We start from the raw sequence: 21,825 nt of genomic DNA, 5'->3' as shown, positions 1-21,825 counted from the left end.
AAATCTCCACACCCGCAACCCAGCATTGTTTTCTCTTTAGAATATCTCTTGTAGAACTATCCAATGTGAGAGGTGTCAGAAACTTTCTTCAAAGGAGTCTCTTTTGCCTTTTGAATTACATTGCTTTTGAATTTACTGACTTTCCTAAGACTGTGCCTCATTGGTCCTGAGCTTCCCCATCCTAGAACTCAAGTACTGCATCTGTTAGGCAGAAGACAAACACTCAGCAAGTGTGGATTTTGGACTGCCACCACCCAGGGCAACACCATCATCTTTCACCAGGAAATTAGCTTCTTCAGCTTGTACCATCATTAGCTGTTGGCCTTTTTGGTCTGATCTGGGTACAGCTTTGTGCTTGAGGGCATCCCATTCAAAATAAGCTCCTGGTTCAACACTCACAACCTCCTCCTCCTGCTTCCTTCTCTTGCTTAGCCACCACCCTGTTCCCTCTGCTCTGGATTGCACAGAACCAGAAGATAGGAAAGTGGATAATTGGTATCTGATGGTTTCCTTTGAGATTTTGATTCAGGGAAACTTGCACAATTGTGAATTTTTGTCATTGTTGAATGAAGTTGCAAGGTGTGATTTTTCAACTGTTGAAAGATTGAGGGGATTGAATTTGGTTGATGAGGATTATAAATATGGTTGCAAACAATGATAATCATGTCTTTTGTGCAATTAATCCTGAATTTGCCTGCATAAAGTACAAGTCCTTGGCTGATGAAGCTGTTCCTGGAGACTGGAGATATTTATCATTCAAATGGGTGGTGTAAGACAATTCAATAGTAAGTGCACTATGACTCAATTGCCATTGCTGGCTGTTTTATGAGAGATATGTAGAACTATGTATGTTGGCAGAGGTATCAAACACAGAGGGTGAAAAACTGAACCTTGGATCTGCAGTGGCGAAGCCGCCCTGGCCTCTAGTTCTTGTTGTATGCCACACTTTGCTCTCCAATTCCTTGGTTTGAACAGTAATGAACATTCTGAGAAATTTGCAAGAAATTAAAAAAAAATCCACATTTTTCATTTTTTCATTTTTTTATTTTTACTTTATTTTTATTTCATAATCATTCTTAGGAACTTATTTTGCATCCCTGTAGCCAATGTCATGACTTAAAGGCTGTGGCCTGAGCTTCTGCATTCAAAAATGTGGTGCCAAAAACATTAGATGACCCCCGCAGATCTTGGGAAGTTATCCAATTGTTCGTGCGTCCCATTGTGGGTTTTAGCTGAAAAATTCTTACATTTGGGTTGCAACCTAACTTAAAGTCCCTCTGCGTGTGGAGGGCATGCGTGCGGTCAAGTCCTTTGTGTAGGCGCTGAGACCGGCCGCATACATACATAACAGCAGCAGTCCACACTTATCCGCCATTCTCCAGATATGACAGACAATCTCGACTCCAACACCTCGGGTGACCCTGGCGAGAGACCCTTGGAAAACTCGAACTCCGATCCTCCAGACGATAATACCGACCCCAGTGATCCGGATGGCAGTGACAGCGGCTCCTCAGATTCATCTACAGAGGAGAACGACTATGAAACCGAGTGGAGAGAAGACTTAATCAGTGCTTTTGAGGGCATCACTACTCCCGGGACATTTGCTGCGTGGGAGGCGCTTCCGACCACCCCTCCTGCTGGGCTCTATGTTGATGGAATTGGCGAGATCGCGATGCCTCTTGGCAAAGACCAGATCCAACAGCTTATCACCAAAGCTCACCAAGCTCCCTTTGGCCGCAGAAGCGAAACACTGGTTGATCTCTCTGTCCGTAACACTTGGGAAATCGATGGAGATCAGTTGCGCTTTCTTGACCCCGCCTGGCAGAGCTATTTGCTCGATTTGAGCAAGCGCGTCGCGACTATTCTAGGCATCGGAGGGCTGATTCGATCGGATTTATACAAGATGCTCATCTACGAAAAGGGGGCCATGTTTAAACCTCATACCGAGTAAGAGTCTTTTTTTGCACTTGACAGATTTGGTTGGTAATGTTTTTTAAACTGGAAATTGACTCACCGGTGGGTTGTTTTGACGGGCATATCCAGCACGGAACGGACTCCAGGCATGTTTGGGACTCTGATAATCTGTTTGCCATCAGTACACCTGGGTGGTGAAATTGTTGTGAGGCACAACGGTGAATACAAGACGTTAAGAACATCGGACGCAACGCAATCTTTCGCGTGCTGGTATTCAGACGTTACTCATGAGATCCTACCTGTAAAATCCGGCTATCGATGCGTTTTGACTTACAACCTGGCCATCAAGCCTGGTCTCACCCGACCAGTAGCAAGTGCGCTAGACTTGCAAAAGACACCGCTCCGACAAACGCTTCAATGTTGGCTTAATGACTTAGCTAAAGACAGCCCGACCGATGCGCCTAGCCATCTCTACCATGCCCTCGATCATGAATATACCGAAGCGGCCATGTCCTTTCAAACACTCAAGGCTGGAGACTTCGCGCGGGTACAGGTATTACGAGATCTTGCGGACGAGCTCCCTTTTGAAATCTTCCTGGCGCTCCTGGAAAAGAAAGATTTTGGACCGGTTGAGTCAGGCTGGGATAGTAGACATAGCTACAAACGCTCTAGACACCACTTTGATGACGATGACGATAATGGCGGTTCCGGTCATCATGTCATTGATTCGTCCGAGACTGACTATACGGTGAAATCACTTCGCGCACTCGATGGCACAACGATTGCCAGTAACTACGACTTTGACGTGGAGTTTTGCTCGTGGGACGCCTTTGAGGATCTGGAAATTGACAGAGAAGAGTACGAACCTTTTCAGGGGAATTGGGTGGGTATCTTGCTTAAATGAATTTCTTCCGTTCGAGAGAGAGAGAGAGAAAGATGCTCAGCTGAAATCTGTATGTACATCCGTATTTTTTGCAGGGCCCTTCTGCCACCCATTGGTATCGTCGTTCAGCTCTCGCTATCGTTCCCCATAAAAGCCTAGCGGAGTATCTGGCTCAATGCGCATCGAAAAGCACCTCTGACAGCAATAGTACCAACCCAGCTCTACTCTACCTAGAACAAGTCTGTTTGCGACCTACAGTTAACAAAACGATGCTTGTTGAATTGGGCGATCTCTGTAAAAAGCAGTCCACCAAGCCATTGCCACCGGCAACGATAAGTAACATCCTGAAGGCTTCCCTTCAACACTCTCACTTTGATCTGTTCCAAACGATTGCAGGCCTCCACCAAGGCCATTTACCGTATGATTTTTTTGATTGGGCAAATGAATGGCTTAACATGCTTCCAGATGTGGATCGTGCTGAGAAGTACCATAAATGGTAAGTATTTCGGGGCTATTATCAATAAAGAAGTCGAGTTTATGGTTCAAACGGGTCTAACTTGCACCACCAACAGGTTTACATCCCTTATTCACGGCTACCCGGCTGTGGCAGATCGCATACACGTCATCCAGAAGGTGTCAAAGTCTACCAGTGACGCTGCCTCACCAGATGGAGCACCCACAATCAAAGCCTGGGCGGAAGACCTGACCCGTCAATGCGTTACAAACTTGCTTGAGAGCAAGGTGGTACCAACTGCTGCAGATGGAAAGGCAATTGTGCCTGCCGTATTCAGTCTCAATGAGACATTGGCTGACACGTCTGCGCTGTGGGTCTTTTTTCTTCTTCTGTTTTTCTATCGTCGAATTCGTTAAACTAATGATTGTGTTGGCTTCTGCCTAGCCTCACATCTATTTTTGACCGTTTTCCACAAGCCGAAGCAATCGCATTCTTGCTTGCGTTCCTTTCACAGCTGAGAATTCTTGCAGGAAGCTTGGCACAATTTCCAATCTCGGAAAGTGTAGAATTGCGTAAAAGGCTTGGTTCACGTGTCTTTAACCGGGAGAGGACACCCTCCAATGTCATTGTTCAAGCAAAGGGCAAGTCGCCATCTGAAACCGGATGGGTGGTCACTCCTATGTCTCTCGTCAAATTTATCCGCGATCTCTACCGCCTGAGTACCGATGCGGCAAACTTGGCAGAGCCATTTATCCAACAAATCAATGAACACTCTGCTCGATTCACAGCTGAAGACATGCAGAAGCTCTGGATGCCGTTCCTCTATCAACTCATCCCAGATCTAGTCACTCGATCAGGACCACTCACCAAGCCGTCTCACGAGGAGCTTACACGTCAATTTATAAATCGCTACAGTGATACAACTCTAGGACCGTGCCCTAACTCAGGCACCATCAACCGGCGAAGCCCTCAAGTGCGTTGCCCATGTGGCGATTGTGCGAATCTCAACAACTTTCTCCAAGATACCTCTCAACGTGTTTGGCGGCACAGGGCAACCAAAGCTCAGCGTTTCCACCTGCACCAGAGAATCGATGGCGCTAATATTGACTGCACTCACGTGACTAATCGGAACACAAATCCTGAAACCCTCGTCGTTACCAAACGTTATAGCGTACAGGACGAAATCAACAAATGGACGAAACAACAGAAGGATCTCTATCTTGAAATCTCGAATAAAATTCAATCGGGACACCTAAAAAAGCTTCTTGGTGCCCAAAAGGCTGCTCACATCCGGGTTCTAGCAGGACTAGGATCAGTAGCTGCTGCAACTACTCCAATTGTGATTGACCTTACTTAACACGTATGTTGATGTGTGGCACTGGTGCTGGACAAGTCTCTGTTTGTAAAACCCCCCATTTGATGAGAACTGTGTTGGATATTGGTTCCAAGAAATAATTCCGTTTTGGCTATTATATTGGGTCAGCCTTTTTGCACACCAAAAAATCCCCCAATTGTTAGGGGTTTTCAAACATGATTCAGGTCCCAGTTCAGTAAATCCAATTCAGGAAAACAAACTTCCTGCAACAAGAATTTGTCATTTAGTTTTGCATGTTTTTTTGGGCAAAATTAGGTTCCAGTCTGCAGTTTCTGTTGCAGGAGTGCTGATTTCCTGAATTGGGGTTTCCTGCAATAAATGTGTTACCTGCACCATGTTTTAAACCCCCTAATATGTTCATCAATCTTGTGATTGCACTGTAAGACATCTGCTAGTCCAGACAGCATAGAGCTCCACAAGCCTGGGGCGCCTAGAAGGAAAATGGCCCACTGTTAGAGAAAGGGTGTGAATCTAAAGCTGGTTTTTGTGCTCTAGAGTGTGGGCACACTCCTGGGTTGTTGCACTCAAGTGAGCACAATTTAGGTGGCACTTCCATTTTTGATTTTGAGCTATCAATTTTGTGACCAAATATTAATTATCTAGTCTTAGTTACCTAGATAACTAATATTTGGTCACAAAATTGATATTCTAACATCAAGATTAAGAATAGTATTTATTTGCAAAGAATTTTTGTCCATAATGTTAACCAACAGTGGGTCAATAATTTAAGGTTATTGTTAATGCAATGGTGTTGTAGCAATCTTTGGTCCCTCTACGCTAACCTGACCAGTAGCCATGGTGCAAAGGTTTTTTTAAGACCGCTACAATATCTATACGCAGAGCAGCAGATCTCAAGCAATATATTGAGAAATAAAGGGCCATTTTAGGGCTAATTTGGCCTTTCTTTTCTCAATAATGTGCTACTTTGTTCAATAAAGAATTACTAGAAATAAAGGGCCATTTTAGGGCTAATTTGGCCTTTCTTTTCTCAATAATGTGCTACTTTGCTCAATAAAGCATTACTTTGCTCAATAAAGCATTACTTTGCTCAATAAAGCATTACTTTGCTCAATAAAGCATTACTTTGCTCAATAAAGCATTAATTTACTAGTAACAGCCATACAGGAGAGGCCGTTTACAATAACTGTGACACAGCTATCCACACACTAGCATTAACAATAACTGCAAAAATGATAAGCGCAGGCTGCTACTTTACTCTACAGCCAGTGGTGGTCAGATACCTCACTGACCTGGATAATGTACTGGGCAATGAAGTTACAACATTGTAAATTAAATTTGTGGGTAATTTACCAAACATACCCTTGTCAGATGGCCAAGAGCAACTGCTGGTGATTGAAACACCCGTGGGCTTAAACCTGCAACAAATGTGCTATCTAGCAGGAACCAGTCTGACCTCTGCCAACTAGACTATGGAGAAATTGCTGGCCAATGCAATGACGGGTAATATAACCAGTTACATTACCTGTTATTGTAACTCACTTTCCAATATCCATTTTTTCAAATGAATATTGTACTGGCTGGCCAACTATCCCTAACTAGCGGATAAAGTAACATAATTTGTTACGTTACAGGTAGCGTTACCCAAATGGGTAACATATCTGCCCCCCATGGGTTGTTGATACTGATAGGGTCGGGGGAATAGATTGGTGGTTGATTGAAGCTGCTGGTGCAGGCCAAAAAAGGCCAAAATAGGTGTCACAAGGAGAGTTGGCTGAGTTTGTGGGTTGCTGAGGGTGGGGGAGATGGAGGGTGACGTGGGGACTTGGAAAAAAAGAGGAGTGCGGATGGGTGAGCACTCAAGGGCCAAGGGTGACGTTTCTCCAATGAGCTCCGATGAGCGGAGTTGTCTTGGCCCCCCATTGGGTTAGGACTGCTCTGACAGGGTGTCAGGACAAACATGTTTGTCGGCAAACCAACCCCAGGCAAGTTATGTTAAACTTGCCTCAAGTCAAGTGCCGGCGGGTATGCGGTTAATTCACCCGTCATTTTGACGGTTGACGGGAGACCCGCTAGTGAGCGGTCAATCTCACCGGCCAGTTGTCTCTGATGGCAGTTTTGACGGCTGAAACCTTAATCCGTGCAACTGCCGTGTACTTGCAAAGCCATGGCCTTTTCAGACACCTCTTTTTTTCAGTCTCTTTCTTTTTTCCAACCTTTCTGCCTTTTCTCTCAACCGCTGCTCTTTCTTTCGATCTACTTCTCCCTCTCAGCAATATAAAAACTCCGACATTTCTCTGAATCAGAAAATGTTTGTTGACCCACACCCAAAAATGGTAAAGATGCCTTCCGCCTCCCGGTAAGCTTCTCAACCGGGAGGGATCCCTCCAAGGCAGGGTGTCAAATGAGAGGGATTCCTCCTGGTCAACAACACAGTCTTGTCTATTCCTTCCGGTCAAAGAAACAGTGTTGCCTCAACCGGAAGGGATTCCTCCCAGTCAAAAAGACAGTATGAAGTCGTCCGGGAGGGAGTCCTCCCTGTCAACAAGAGAGTTTGACCGGGAGGGATTCATCCCGTTCAATTTGATGATCTTGTTTTGAATGGGAGGGATTCTGGTCAACATACAGTTGCACAAGTGAGTGTCAGATAGTGCTTCCTCCCGGAGTTCCGGTCAATGAGCAAAATTGTATTGTTGGCCAGGAGGGATCTCTCCAAGTTGAATCGCTTACCTGGAGGGATCCCTCCCGCCGACTCGCTTACTGGGAAGAATCCCTCACTATTGACTTGCTTGGGTGGAGGGAAATTTTTTCACATGTTTGCAGTTAATCAAAGAGGTATGGCATTAATGGGCGCCAATTAATTAAAATTAATGAGGCAGAAGAGAAAACCATAAAGTTCCAATGAGACTTCAAGAACTTGATGATTTCAAAAAAAGATAGAAAAACAACAAATAATAATGGAGAGAAGCTACATATGTAGGAATGGAGACAAGATGCCAGCACTCAGCTGGGATAGATGAAGGGTAGCGGAAAATGCATTGACTAGTTTATAAGTGAGGAGGAAGAAAAGCTACAGTTATTTTTGAGATTATCCCACGCAAGAATCTCGTTGTTAGTCATAAGCCCCGCTTACACCTACGGCTCCCTGACTTATCACAAGTCCCTCGCTTCAGAGGGCCCTGGTACAGCCTGGGCTGGCACAAAGCGCCCTCGCGCGAAGCGCGACCTCTGAAGGAGGGACTTGCAGGTAAAGCCAAGAATTTGGCTTGAGAGCTTTCAGTGTTTTGGTGGGAGTTTTTTCCTGCTCCCCTTTCAGGGGTCTTCTTCTTGTGTATTCCTATTGCCTGTGGTGCCAGATTAAAGGCCTGATTTTTCTCTTTCTTTTGGTGTCAATCAACACTTTTTCCCCCTTCACAAACTCCTTCCATCCCCCTTTGAAGTTTGTGATTTTTTTGTGTTTGGCCAGAAGTATGTATGCAAATTCCGAGAAGATCCATTTGGACTCAATTTAAATACAGAACTCCATCATCCATCCACCTTGACTGCTGAGCAAGGGCAACACTCTCCTTCAAGTGTAGATATCACAAAAGTGACACTACATTGAAGCTGAGATGCTCAGCTATCCCATGTACTTCAGCTCGCTGACTCACAATGAGTGCGCGCTGTGTAATGTAAATTTGATTCAAAAAGTTGGCCAAAAGCCACAAATTTCCTGAAGCTCTCACGCGGAAAAAAGCCGATAACTCATAAGCCTCCCATTGGGAATGGGAGATGCTTCGCATCGGGGTGCTCCGCACCCCCAGTCCCGGGAGGCTTAGTTAAGTCAGAATGGGAGATGCTTCGCATCGGGGTGCTCCGCACCCCCAGTCCCGGGAGGCTTAGTTAAGTCAGACGGCTCCGCGGTGCCGCGGGCTTTGTTACGCTCGCCCATATCTAGGTACATAGGGAGCTGATACATATGTATCAATTTTTTGGCCTCTTTGACTTTAATCCAGATCGAACCTGATTTTTTTTCTTTGATAAGTTTACATTAAGAAAAAAAAGCAAGTCATGACTAAAATGAACAGTGTATGTAAGACCATGAAAAACAAAACAAGGAACAAGCAAAAAGCAAGGAAACTTTGATAAGTAAGATTAAACCAATTCAAATCAAATCAAATCACAATCAATTTTATTCTGTCTGATTCTGAGTCTTACATGTATTGTGATTACATATTAGGAACCGCTTGCTTGTTGTTCTCTTTCTTTCCGTTTCTTCTTGGCAAGTTCATCTCGTTTGGAGAATATTCGGGTTCGAGATTTCGCTTGTTCTTTAGCCAGCTGTTTATTAGCCGATTTATTCCTACGTGTATACCAACAAAGAGCCATGGAAAAGCAAAGACAATAGCGAGACGTTAGGAAAGCAGTCTGGTCATTTTTGAGGCAAGAAAGAGCGGAAAACGTACCTTTCAATGTAACTCATGGATTGACCACCGCTAAGAGCGCTCAAATTACCGACGATTCTCTTAACACCTGGACCAGTGCCCCCAGACTGGCCAATCCTCTTGCCCGATCGATCGTTCGGGCCACGTAGTTCGTCGCCAAAGTTTTTAACATCTGTGCCGATCTCAGCGTCACTCTCATTGGCCGTTAAGACTGACTGTAACAGCTCGATTTGTTCTTCCTTGCTCGAATAGACTAGGTCGGGTAGGTTTTCAAGACCTTGTAGATGGCTGATCACTTTGAAAGCATACCCCTGATCAATCAAAAATTGTTGCCTCTTGGTACTAAAATAGAATTCTTGAGTGCTGTTATCGTAAAATTCAATAATTGAGATTTTGGTTAGACTTCCATTCGGAGCAGTATTCAATTGATGATTTCTGCATTTGTCTTACTCTCTGGATACCAACGAATAGAAAAACGCATTGAACCCTTCATCGTTCCTCCTTTTTGCACGTAAAATACGCCCTAGATAAAATGAGCACGATCTTGGTTTTAGAAAAAATAGATCTGGCGTGAATAGATGAGAAGAGCAAATTCCAAAACAAACCCAGCCTTTGGGCTTCTTGTCGACGAGACCCAAAATGGGAAGATATTTGAATGAGACAGGTAGCTTCTGGCAAATCGATTGAAGTGTCTCCGACTTTAGATAAGAAGATTGTGTTCACGAGAGGGTTGTGTTGAAAGTTTTGTAAGATTCGCATTCGTTCAACTTGAGGTGTCCCACCATGAATATAAAGTTTTCGTAACTTTTTGGCATATGCCTGCCATTCAACATAATAAAGTTTTCCGAGATGTTGTCAATCTCACACCATCGCTCTTCCCCCAATTAAACCTGGAGCATAAAAGACATACCTCAAGCGCGTAGACATTATCTGAAAATACAATGATCTTATCACCTCTATCTTCATGGTACTTGATTAAAAACTGACACGCTTGAAACTTTTGCGGATTCATACAATAAAGTAGGTTCTTCTTGCGTGATTTTTCTCGCAGATATTCTCGGTAAAACTATTCCAGAAAGAAGACAACGTCAATTGCTTTCGGAATGTAGTCAGAAAAGAAAGCAGTTTTGGTTTCAATTTTCTATTCTTACCTCTGGTGTCATGGGGCACCAAACTTCGGCACATTGGACGTTAGCGATGTGACCTTTTGCAGCCAAATCCATCCAATTTGCTTCGTATAGCTTGGGTCCAATCAAGAAATTAAGGTCGTCAATCTTATCGTCTTCTCGGACCAGCGTTGCAGTCAATCCTAATTTAGCATGAGCTTTTATCGTTCCGACCACCCTTCTGAACATTGCCGCCGGTACTACATGGACTTCATCCAAAAGGATCAAGCCCCACTCTCTCGAGGTTAAGAAATCCATCATCTTCTGTGAATCGTGTGACCGTTTAGTCCGGTTGGCAACCATCGAATATGTCGAGACGACTATTCCCGACGCTCCGGCAAACTTCTCCTTTTGATCGGCGGTGAAAACTGAGATTTGGCGGTCCTGGATGTTACTCCACATTAAGAATTGTTGTCGCCATTGCATGACGGAGACTCCTGATGTACACAGGCATAAAACTGATTTTCGTATGGTAGATGCTGCAGTGATCCCGACCAATGTTTTCCCAGCTCCACAAGGAAGGACAATGATTCCGGATCGCGCGCGTCTGTCGAAGAGGAGTTCCCAGTCAATTTTTTACTCTCGAAATTTGTCAGCTGTCAATAAAATTTCCTCTACCCACCCATTACCAAACATTTTGCTTAGACTCTTTTCTTGGTAAGGTCTGATCTGAGTGGCAGGTTTTAAGTCGATCTCGAGGGTTGGATTGACAGTGTCATTGCGGAAATCATACTCTTCCAGCATTGGATAATCAAGTTCTGCACATCGTCGTTTGACGTTTTCGATTTCAGCTCCCTTGACCTCGAAGGAATGCACAGCATCGTCATCGTCGTTTTCGTCGACTGGTAGCCGATATCAGCTTTAGGAGGATATACCCAATCCCAAACAATCGTCAAATGATTTGAGCTGACCATTATCAACCCCGATAATCGCACCAAACAGCTCATCATCTGCATTCTTAGGTTTCTCTGCCGCTGTACCCGTTTCTCCCGGGGTATTATTACTATTTGCAGGTTTCGTACCAGGGATTACTAGATCTCCCTTCTTAGGGGCCAAGTCTTGATTGAAGCCAAAGGTGACCGTTGCACCTTCTTTTCCAGTGGCTGCGGCTGTTGCTTCTTCAGCAGTTAATCGAGCTTGGCTGATGATACTATCACGCAACAACCGTCTGAGGACTTCTGGATCTGAGCTTTCGACATGATAGCTGTTCTTTTTGAGTACCAATTTCACTTTTCCATAGCTGGCAGTCGATTCTCGAATAAACTCGGCAAGCTGGGCAGATACACGAACTTTGCTGAGACGATTGAGGACATCGATGATATCTTCAGTGTGAAGTCCAACCGAGATAGCAGCTTGCAAGGAGTGTTTCGTCAGCTTGTATTCGTGGATGTGGGAGGGGCGAGAGACGGGCTCGGCTATGGTGATGAGGAAGTCTTGGGCTTGGGAGGCTAGAGGATGAAAGGCTTCCAAGATGATCGTCCGTGTAGCCATATTCGGAGAGATGTAAAGTGGACGAGATGTGTGGTCGGCCTTGAGGGCCAGGTAGCGGTAGTCACACCCTGAAGGGAAATCAGTTGCGATGAACTCTCCATGTGCATCAGAGTTCATGTTCTGCTCTGCTGAGATGGATTGTTCGAAGTTGGCAAACATTGTCTGAGGCTCGACTGGGTTTGCGTTCCCTCTGTTCCTGGGTCTGGACAGTTCATCCTCAGATTCGCCGGCAGATATGAAGGCAGCATCCAAATTCTCATCTTCTTCATCATCCGAACCGTGTGGGGTTTCGCTAGGACCCGCGGAGCCCGATGGTGTTGCTGGGTCGGCGTCGACTCGAAGTCGTTTGACACGTTCGTCCGGAGCTCCTCCCTGTCTCTTCGAGGAAGTCGACATCCTTGACGAGTTGCTTCCCTATCCGATCGAATTCGAGATACGTGATCGGCTGTCTTGAACTCTTCCGGTATGGGCGAAGACGTAGAGGTGAGACGATGGGTATTCCGCTCGCAGGTGGTGGTAAGCGGCAAGGGATGGCAGTGTAACTGGGCTGTCACAGCTGGCGAGACAGGATAGAGAAGGAGTGACATGTCTCGCTCACTAGTGGCAGCCACGTTACACGAACAACCAAACACCTCTTCGGGAGCTCACATGGCCGGGCGAAGCGGCATTTACTAAAGCCGTGACTGCCGGCTGCTCGAACTTTCAGTCCCTCTTCCGGGGGGCGGGCAGCTGGGGCCTCTCGTGCGAAGCGCGAGACAGAGACCCTGCGGGGCCCTCCTCCAGAGAGGCTTTGTTAAGCTCGCCGGCTGCTCGCCCCCGGACCAGCGGAAGAGAATCTGTCCCCAACAAGTGGGTACAGTGGCGTACTGGTTTGGTTGGCCAAGCACCGTACTGGGAAGGCCAATCATGGATGATGGAAGCGCCGACGCGCAGGTCACTCACCGCACAAATTGCTTATCGTGCGGAAAATTTTAATATTTTGGTTCTATTCGACCCAGCGATGAAATTGGTTCGAAAGGAAGAATGAATACAAGTTGTACAGCTTCGCGAATCGTCAGTTGGGGCTTGAACCTTCCTCTTCTGATTCGGACTCATTAGTGTCATCTAAGTTAAACACCCTAGTCGTAGCCATCAACCTATTGGTTTTTTATACCAACAACAAACCAAAGGTTGATTAGCATTGCACATGTTGCGTTGATGAACCATGACAGCTATCGGGATTACAGACATGGAACCATAATAGATTGCCAGCTCGCGTTGATCGGTGGATTGCCGGGCATGGATCTTACAGAGACTTGCTAGTCTATCGGTTTGGATCGATAGTTCGGCCAATCTGGTCGCTAGATGTGCAAGATGTCTCTGTAATCAACAGTATAATACAGAAATCAGTCCGTCTGCGCCTTCTCCCCACGTGGATGAAAGATAGGTAGTGTTAGAAATCTGGTCGGACTTGTTTCGGGGTACTTGTTGTTGAGTTGGAATGGCTTGCTGAGATGGGTTTGGTGTGAGTAGACATGGTGCTGACTCTGACTGAGGTCTGTCAGGGTCTGTCTCGGAGACGCGTGCTCGAAACCGGGGAGTCTCATGCAGCGCTTCGGGGAGGTTCAGCCCCCGCCTGATACCACGTGGCTGACCGCATAAACCTCCGGAACTCCGAAAAGAGCCCAGCCGTCCAATCCCAGTTCGAACACCTTCGACCTCTACCCAGCATCCCACAAAGTTGTCCCTCAGGTTCCATCAGATCGCACTACATTCCCAGAAGAATAGCTTCGATGTCAGTTACAGAGGATCAAATCATCAAGGATGTCCAGGAAGTATGCAAACAAGCCGTCGATCTTGGGAAACACCTGTAAGCACATCTGTTCTGATTCGCCTGGTTTTTCTTTCTCACTGGTCTAAATGTACCCCGATTCATGCGAGTCAAATATGCTTGAAGTAACACGGTAACTGACTATCGTGTATCGCTCCCAAATATGTCTAATATAGGAATCTTACCGCCCGAGGAGTCATTCAACAGTTGATCGATGACTTAAAGCATGATGAAGAATTTGTGAACTCCAAACCAATCAAGAAATTAATCAAAGATACCGCGGCAGTATGCCTAAAGGCCGTTCGTACCCTTTACCGTTCGGTTTCGTCCAAATCGATGAACATCGGTCATCTTCCAAGATAATTTCGAACTAACTTTGTCTACTCGATTCACACGCCTCTTTTTACTCCGCAATCCTCAGAGTATCAAACCTGAATCCGATTCAACAGATCAAATGCCAAGCGACCCTAAAAACATGGCTGGTGAACCTGAACAAACTACCATCAAGGAAGACTCAGAGAAACCTGAAGGAACGTCCACCAGGAAAGACTCAGTCGATCAATCGGAAGAAACCAAGAGCACGAAAAAAGCAAGAGGCAAAGGCGGTTTCAAGGTGATGCTTGAGATCTGACAAGGATACATGAAACAAATACAATTTAAATTTGATTAAATAATGAAACTAATGATACGTGTTTTTATTATTTATCTGTAGTCATCCGAAATGGTTGACTCCGATGGCAATTCAGTTCACGAAAATGAAGAATCAACTTCCACTGTCAGGCCAACCTCCAAGCCAAAAGTGAAAAGAGAAAGGAAGACTAAAGGAACCAAAAAGAGCGACTCAGCTCAGGAATCAAAGAAAAACGGCGAGGGCAGTGATGCTCAAAACTCAGAGAGCGAAGAAAAACCCGCGTCGAGCACGCCTGCGCCAAAAAGTGGAAAGGTTCGCTTGTGCTTAGAATACTCACCCCTTCTTTTCCGCTATCCTGGTTCCACTTCTCTTGCCGAGCAAGCGCTGAGGCACAGATCGCGTTGGTTCGGGATATGTCTAACAGTATTTGTTTCTTGATATTAGGGCAAACGGCGGGAGACTTTGCCTGTTGATAAAGACGAGGAGAGGATCAAAAAATTAAAAGTAAACTATTTCATATTTGTCATCTTTCTGCATTTCTCTACAGGTCTCCATTTCTGAATGTTCATTATTTGTCTTATCTTTCGAATCAAAATGACGTTTTAGTCATTTGTGGTGGCATGTGGAGTACGGAAACAATGGAAAAAAGAATTCCAAGATTTGCCAACAAGTAAACAACAGATCGGACGACTAACGAAGATTTTAGACGATTTAGGGATGACTGGTAGGTTGAGTATGAACAAAGCAAAGGAAATCAAGGCGCGTCGAGATTTAGAAGCCGAAGTTAGTGAATTAGTAGCCACTCGTGAAACCGAATCAAGTAATGAAGAAGATGAGGAGGAGGAAGGTGGAGATCAAGACGAGGCAGCGGAAGACGGCAACAAGAAGAAAAGCTCAGTTAGAAAACGTAAAAAGAACCGCACTGTCAACGCCTCGAGCGGTGATGAATCAAGCGATACGGCAAATAAGCCTAGGGTTTGTTACCAATTCTATAAATTCAGGCTCATTAGATTTACTTTGGCCGAAGTCTTGACCCTTTCTTCTTGACTAATTGATGGCGTCTAATTTTCTTCTTCGTCCTTGTTTGTAGAAAAAGAGAAATCCTTTTGCTTTCTTGGGTGACCAAGGATCTGAAGACTCCTCGTAAAGATGACGCGTAGATATACCCAAAAACATCTGACAACCCGGATACATGTATAAAGACTTCAGCTCCGTCTTCAGCCCACCCGCATCTCATCTCGTTTTTCGAGATATCAAACATAGCGTGTCAATCGAGCCCTGCATAAATGGATTTTAATAGCTATTCTCCTCGAGAAAAGTATAAACGAAAGAATCATAACCTTTGAAAGCATCAAATTTACGTTCAATATTAAATGTGTACTTCGATTGTCCCGCAGGTCCGAGGGACCCCGCGTGGAGCGCTATCCTATGTTCGCCGCCAGCGCGGGTTACACAGCGGAGGGACTTGCGAAGTTAGGCTGAGCATGTTGGTGGTGATGATTGTATTTAACTGCCATATGATTCAGCGGGAGCATGAAATGATGTCTCAGGGTCTCCCCGTTCTGATGTTGGATTGGGCTGCGAGCTTACCTATTAATTTATGGCTACATACAGATTGAAAGGCGAGAAGCTGCTTGTTTTATGTATTTTACTTTAAGTGTCCGTTCTATGAATATAATATGAATACGTAGATGGAAACTAAAGAAATGTGGGACAGGTGTTTAGGGTTTATGGAGTCAACAAGTGATTGAAAGGGGTTGAACTGAAAGGTACATATGTATGTATGTATGTACAACATGATTTCTAACCTCTTGAAAGATGCGCAGGCTGCTGATAGTTCTGAACCAACTTTGTCAAAAGCGTTTGTTCATGATTAAATAAAAATGCATCTTTCTTCTCTGGATCAGTACTCAGTTCCAGAGCAAACTTGAAGGCAGCATTATTGTTACCGCGTTGGGCAGCTTCGCGTTTCATTATTTCAGAGAGTGCACCTATCGCGGCTACCCTAGTCTCAGCAGAGTAATTGTGCATAGTTGACTTAGCAAAGATGGGTTTTATGTCTTCCCATTTTTGAATCACATTCGAGTCTTCGTTGTTTAATCCCATTCGGATTTTGCCGAGACTTGAATCAAGTGTTATAATCTCATGAAGTTTTTTCCAATTCCCTGTGGTGCAGAAAAGAAAAAAGAAATGGAAATCAAAGCCTGCGTTTATACAGCACTAGGAATCACGTTCTAAGACGGACCAATTTTTGCACTGAGACCAGCGGATGGATTAAAAAGTTCTGCATTCAAACATTTTTTCCAGGGAGAAAGTTAATCAGTGTGGAATGAAAAATGACCAGCTCCTATTTCGAAGCACACGCACCCTGATCCCACTCAGTCACGATGGTACTTCCCCAACGTACTCGGATCCTTTTCACGCCTTGGTCTATTTTAGAAATCATCGAAATGCGGAGAATCTCATTGTTGTAATTTTTCAAAACCACAGAATGAAGGCCGTAAAAGAGTGTAGAAAGAAGTTGCAAGTTGTGCCCTGATCCTGACTTGGCAATTTTGATTATTTTTGCCACCCATTCACCTAACTCTTTTTCCTGCAAACTGGGAGTCTTTGTGAGATAGTCAACAGCCTCTTGGGCTAATTTAAGCCTCCCTTGAACAGTTTTTTCTTGACGAAAAAGATCTTCAAATAGTTTAACAGTTGGGCTTGATGTCGTTTTATCTGTAGACCCAGCAGCTTCACGGAGAGCCTCTTCTTTTTCTATTCTTTTAGTGCTCTTGGACTGGGAGAAAAAATGTCCAATCCATTTGAATGCTGAGTTACGTCTTGTTCGAACTATACCAAAAGTAACAATGAGGTCAGTACTAGGATTGCAAGAAAGTGCAAATTTGTGTTGATTGGTAACTGTGAAAAGCAGCTGAAGATCTACCTGGTCTCTTTCCACTTGTCTGACCGAGAGAGCTGACTTTGACCTTCTGGGCTTCCGTGGCGAATCTATTTTTTGACGGGGCAACATATGGGTGCCAATAGTGAGGGGCGCTCTGTGGGGTAGAATCGTGAGAAGCTTTCGGTCCAGGATCTGCCTCCATGCGTCTTTTGGAGGGTAATGCTGAGGTTGTGGCCTTCTTTAAGGGGTATTGGGGTTCAAAGGCACTCTTTCCGGTGCTCTTCAGCCGCGAGGCATTTTCTATGGCAAGATCTGGTGGCTTGGGCGGGGGAGTGTTCGCTACGACTCTGCCTGCCTTGGTCAACCCCGGAAGACTTGCGACGGTGTCAAGGATGATGCATGAGCCAATGAAGAAAAATATAAATATAATACGAGTGACCGGCATGGTGAATAGGACAGACTAGAGTAGGACAGACTGTGTTGGTTCTTCAATAGTGAGATATGGGAAGGGAAGATCTAGATTTCTTTTTATACAGACTCTAGGCTTAGCTTGTCGACGCACACTCAGCTGCTTTTCGGGTGATGCATCGCCTTTTCATGAGTGTGCTTCGACAAAACTTGTCAGTTGGAGGCTCGAGAAGATTTTATCGACCGATGTTGTTGTTTTTTGAAAACTAGTCATAATAACCCATATGATAAAGGAAGCCATATCACATCGATGGCTTCACCTGTTTGACCTGACAAGTAATGTTTCCAGGGGCTGATGTGAAGCTTCGCTTTCAATCCTCAGAACCAACGCCTCCAGAGACCTGCCAGTCGGAAAGCAACTCCCCGCCGGATTGGTTTGTAGTCGATGTCCAAAGCGCTAAAAAAGTAACTCCAGCCGGGAGTCGTATTCACGTCCCTCTCTACAGAGCGCTAGGAAAGCGCTAGTCGGTCTCCTGAGCAGCACCAAAGCGATACGGCTGTATGTCGCTTTGCTGCGGCTTTCCAGAGCGACTTGAAAGCGGCCCAAGTCGCTTTTTTAGCGATTTGGACACCAACAGCAAAGCGATCCGGCTGCGAGTCTCTTTGCTGTCGGTATCCAGAGCGGCAGCAATGCGACTCCTAGCCAGGATTACTTTCACTTTGCTGTCGGTGTCCAGAGCGCTAGAAAAAGCGATTCTGGTGGCATCGCTTTGCTGTCAATGTCCAGAGCGCCAAAACAGCGACTCTGGCTGGGAATTGCTTTCAAGTCGATTCCAGCAGGCCTGACAAGTGGCCGTGGTGTATGGATTTATGATCTTTACATCCACATTTCAAGCAGAACTCAGCTGGCCCTAGCTGGCCCCAGCACTTTGCCAAACTCAACTATTCCCACCCTCCTACCTGTGAAATGGTAAAACACTGGTTGCATTGCGCTGACATGAGTGACCTGGACTGATGTTGGGCATCTTTTGTTCCCCCAAAGGTTAAAAAATGACATTTTGGAATAGCTGATTAGTATTTGTCATGCTTTGCTGCTGTAAATTTATAGTCACAGTTGATGAACAGTTATATGTTTTGCATTGGTGCCAACTTTAGCAACAAAGTTTGGCTGGGTGGAGCACTGGAGGTGAAGAAATTCCTGAAAAATCAGCACCCTTTGCTGCCATGTGGAGTTGGAGACTTTCCAAAAGAGAGACTTGCCCGCTAACTTGACCCCGCGGGCTGAGAGAATCTTAGGTTTGACCTTCTTCAATTAGGGTGTTCAAAATTGATTTTTGAATATCATTTTACATAAAATCATGAGATTTATCAAAGTTTTGAGAGGCACTTGAAATGAAAAGAACCCTCAACTTTCACCCCATCAAAAGTTTGGACATGTAGATCTTATGATTTAATTATGTAGAAAGTGGTTTGAAAATCAATTTTGAACACCACCAATTTTTGTAGCTTTGCCATCTGACAATTGTGCGACTACCTATTTCCAACTTAGTCCCTGAATTCATGAATTTCAAGGCATTCCAGGCATGTTGGAAGGAGCCCACTCAATCATTAGTTTGATATGATTTCCGATGGGTGACTTGTAGGGTAGATGCATCCACCTTTTTCAAGGTCATGTGTACCTAGGGGCTATTGTGGGTTGTTAAATTTTAAGATTTTGAAAGAGATAACTGAAATTTTAATTTACTTTATGACACACTTGTGACAGTTGAATGCAACTATGAAAAGTTCAAGTCTAAGAACTACAAGTCTTGAATGAAGATGATCCTAGAACTACACATCTACTATTCTCTAGAGCTATAATTCTAGAATAAAACCTCTTTTGAAGCTACGTGTCTCAAATAAAGAGGACTAGATACATTCAAAAACAAGATGTTTTAAGATTGTGAAAATAAATTGAGTGTGAAAAATTAAAAAAAATCTTACCAGCTTTGCATCCTGTACAATCTTGAGATGGCACTTGGGTACCCGCAAACAGGTACCCGGCACCCGCCAGCAGGTACCCGGAACACCCGCTCAGCACCCGCCGGCGGGTGCGGGTGTTCAGTTTTTGGGCAGGAAAAAAACGGGTACCCGCCCATCTTGGTGGGCTAGATGGATCAGAGGGATCTCTCCGTTTGAAGAAGTGGGAGGTGTACAGACCACCTCAAGCGGAGCAATCCCTCCGCCCAGAGGTGTGTACACCTCTCAACCGGAGGGATCCCTCTGGTCAAGGAGGTACTACACTCCCGGAACTCCGGGAGGAATCCCCGGGTCAGCGAGTATATTGATGACCGGGAGAATTCCTTCCCGGTCATCAATCTACTAGATGGCTGGGAGGACTCCCTCCCAGTCATCGATGAGCTTGCTGACTGTGGGAATCCCTCCCGGTCAGCAAGTGTATGTATTGCTGACCGGGAGGGATTTCTCACTGGCAGTGAGTATATCAGAGCGGGTACCTGCCCCTGCACCCGGCACCCGCCAGCAGGTACCTGGTATACCCGCCGAGCACACGCCGGCGGGTGCCGGGTGCGGGTGCGGGTGCGGGTGCGGGTGTTGAGAATTTGTGAAATTTCAGGCGGGTACCCGCCGTGGGTACCCGGGTGCGAGAGGCCATCTCTAGTACAATCTGATTGTGGATTCCAGAGTTTGCATCAGTGTGTTGAGACTGGTATGGATGGCACTTTCACCCAGCTACTCATGGAAAGTGCTCACTGCTGGTAACTGCCTAGAATTACACTCAAATTGGAAATCTGAATATGTGAATGTCAACAAGGTCTATCTCTACCCCGGTGGGAAGGCACTGGACAGCCAGGTACCTGCCTAAAGTTTCATTGACATTGTGCACCTGCAGGCGGAGGCAAGGCTTGAGAGTGTCTGGAGTGCAAGAAAAACAAAAGTTTACATCTTTATATGTTACATATATACATCATTGAATACAAGTTAGGGTGTTCAAAGTTGACTTGCATAAAATCAGAACACCATAAAATCATAAAATTCTGAGGTGAGAAAAATATGTACACCCAAACACTCAAATTAGAGCAACATTTCTAAAATGGTACATATAAAATCATCATTTGAAAGTTTTATGATTTTATGATTTTATGCAATGAAAATTTTATGATTTCAACTTTGAACACCTTAAGTTTGAGAATTCACTCTGGTTAAAAAATTACATTGCATGAAACCATGGTTATACATAGTTACATAAATGTACTTTTTTCATAAGAGTTAAGCTATGTGTAACATTAATATTAAAGTATACCTTAATATTACTGTACACATGAAATTTCACCATAACAAGGTATCACTCATTCATCTCTTGTTACACCAGGTTACACCCATATTCCCTTAAACATAAAATATTGACTAGGATACAAATGCATAATCAATTGAGCAAGCCTCTCAGTTTTAGTCATACCAACAATGGGCCTTTACTATACAGATAGTTGTATAGTACCGTTATTGTATTTTGTTTGGTCCAATAACAGTACTGTCATTTCCATTTTCTGTAATGGATTTTTAAGACAATATCCAATTACATGAGGACTTTTTTTGGAAAATTACTATATCCAAATGAAGGAAGAAACAAACAAAAAAATCTCAATACTAGCCAGATGTGGCCACCACCAAAACTAAGTAGGGATGAAAATCTATCTATTTCTTGGGCTTGGGTATCAGAGTACCCATAGCCTTGCCAGCGTCAGCAAATTCCCCTGAGAGGGTAAAATCCTCACAAATTAGCCATATAAGGCTGGTGATGTATCATGACATAGTTGAAAGGAGAAAACAACCACGGCTGGAGCTACACACATCTGCAGCCACAGACAACAATGGGCCTATATTATACTCTACTATAACCAGGCCTTTCTGTTATTGTATAGGTCTGGTTGTACCACCCTATACTAATAAATGTACTAGTATTGGCCCTTGCTGAAAGTGGCCTGTATAGTAATCTGTGGGTTTTCTCTGAAACAAAAAATACAGGTATAGTCACTTTTTTGCCCCTGGTTACCTAAATAACGCACTTAACCAGGTGTAAACAGAAGGCTCCTGATGATTGTACCGGCAAACCATGACACTTACCTGGTCCTTGCAGTAATAGCAAGGGCTTATTTAGGAACACCAGGTGGGTCTTGTTCTGTTGATAGATTGTTCTCTGTGGCTGCAGACTTGGTTGTCTGTTCCCTTCAACTACTTCAAAATCCTTCAGAAGCCTTATGTGGCTTTTTGAGGATTTTCCCCTCTCAGGGACTTTGCTGAGGCCGTAAAGGCTTTGGGTACTCTGATCCCCAAGCCCAAGTAATAGATAGATTTTCATCCCTACTGAGTAGTGGTACTGGCCACATCTGGCCAGTATAGTACTGAGATTTTTTTATTTCTTCCTT

The 21,825-nt window shown here is 44.7% G+C and overlaps 5 protein-coding genes across 5 annotated transcripts; 2 read left to right on the top strand and 3 right to left on the bottom strand.

Moving 5' to 3' along the window:
* Nucleotides 1-1,384: 1,384 nt before the first annotated feature.
* PtA15_6A390 (uncharacterized protein) lies at nucleotides 1,385-4,608 on the top strand (the record flags this gene model as incomplete). Its single annotated transcript, XM_053170090.1, has 5 exons — nucleotides 1,385-1,947; nucleotides 2,044-2,797; nucleotides 2,893-3,293; nucleotides 3,370-3,621; nucleotides 3,696-4,608. The coding sequence occupies 5 exons, from the start codon at nucleotides 1,385-1,387 to the stop codon at nucleotides 4,606-4,608; spliced, it is 2,883 nt and encodes a 960-aa protein (XP_053021316.1).
* Nucleotides 4,609-8,799: 4,191 nt separating this feature from the next.
* PtA15_6A389 (uncharacterized protein) lies at nucleotides 8,800-12,061 on the bottom strand (the record flags this gene model as incomplete). The annotated part of the gene is made up of 8 exons (XM_053170088.1): nucleotides 8,800-8,926; nucleotides 9,030-9,371; nucleotides 9,459-9,531; nucleotides 9,614-9,827; nucleotides 9,919-10,074; nucleotides 10,160-10,721; nucleotides 10,797-11,016; nucleotides 11,086-12,061. 8 exons carry the CDS (start codon nucleotides 12,059-12,061, stop codon nucleotides 8,800-8,802), a joined length of 2,670 nt encoding a protein of 889 aa, XP_053021315.1.
* A 658-nt stretch (nucleotides 12,062-12,719) lies between these two features.
* PtA15_6A388 (uncharacterized protein) lies at nucleotides 12,720-13,181 on the bottom strand (the record flags this gene model as incomplete). The annotated part of the gene is made up of 3 exons (XM_053170087.1): nucleotides 12,720-12,801; nucleotides 12,894-13,024; nucleotides 13,116-13,181. The coding sequence occupies 3 exons, from the start codon at nucleotides 13,179-13,181 to the stop codon at nucleotides 12,720-12,722; spliced, it is 279 nt and encodes a 92-aa protein (XP_053021314.1).
* Nucleotides 13,182-13,437: 256 nt separating this feature from the next.
* Nucleotides 13,438-15,253, top strand: PtA15_6A387 (uncharacterized protein; the record flags this gene model as incomplete). The annotated part of the gene is made up of 7 exons (XM_053170086.1): nucleotides 13,438-13,514; nucleotides 13,652-13,775; nucleotides 13,897-14,088; nucleotides 14,188-14,418; nucleotides 14,551-14,610; nucleotides 14,713-15,081; nucleotides 15,197-15,253. The coding sequence occupies 7 exons, from the start codon at nucleotides 13,438-13,440 to the stop codon at nucleotides 15,251-15,253; spliced, it is 1,110 nt and encodes a 369-aa protein (XP_053021313.1).
* A 656-nt stretch (nucleotides 15,254-15,909) lies between these two features.
* Nucleotides 15,910-17,438, bottom strand: PtA15_6A386 (uncharacterized protein; the record flags this gene model as incomplete). Its single annotated transcript, XM_053170085.1, has 4 exons — nucleotides 15,910-16,271; nucleotides 16,352-16,390; nucleotides 16,474-16,941; nucleotides 17,036-17,438. The coding sequence occupies 4 exons, from the start codon at nucleotides 17,436-17,438 to the stop codon at nucleotides 15,910-15,912; spliced, it is 1,272 nt and encodes a 423-aa protein (XP_053021312.1).
* Between the last annotated feature and the right edge of the window lie 4,387 nt (nucleotides 17,439-21,825).

The sequence above is a fragment of the Puccinia triticina genome, chromosome 6A, assembly GCF_026914185.1.
Source record: "Puccinia triticina chromosome 6A, complete sequence".
In the NCBI taxonomy this organism is placed as follows: Eukaryota; Fungi; Basidiomycota; class Pucciniomycetes; order Pucciniales; family Pucciniaceae; genus Puccinia; species Puccinia triticina.
This window is presented reverse-complemented; position numbering and strand designations above follow the sequence as displayed.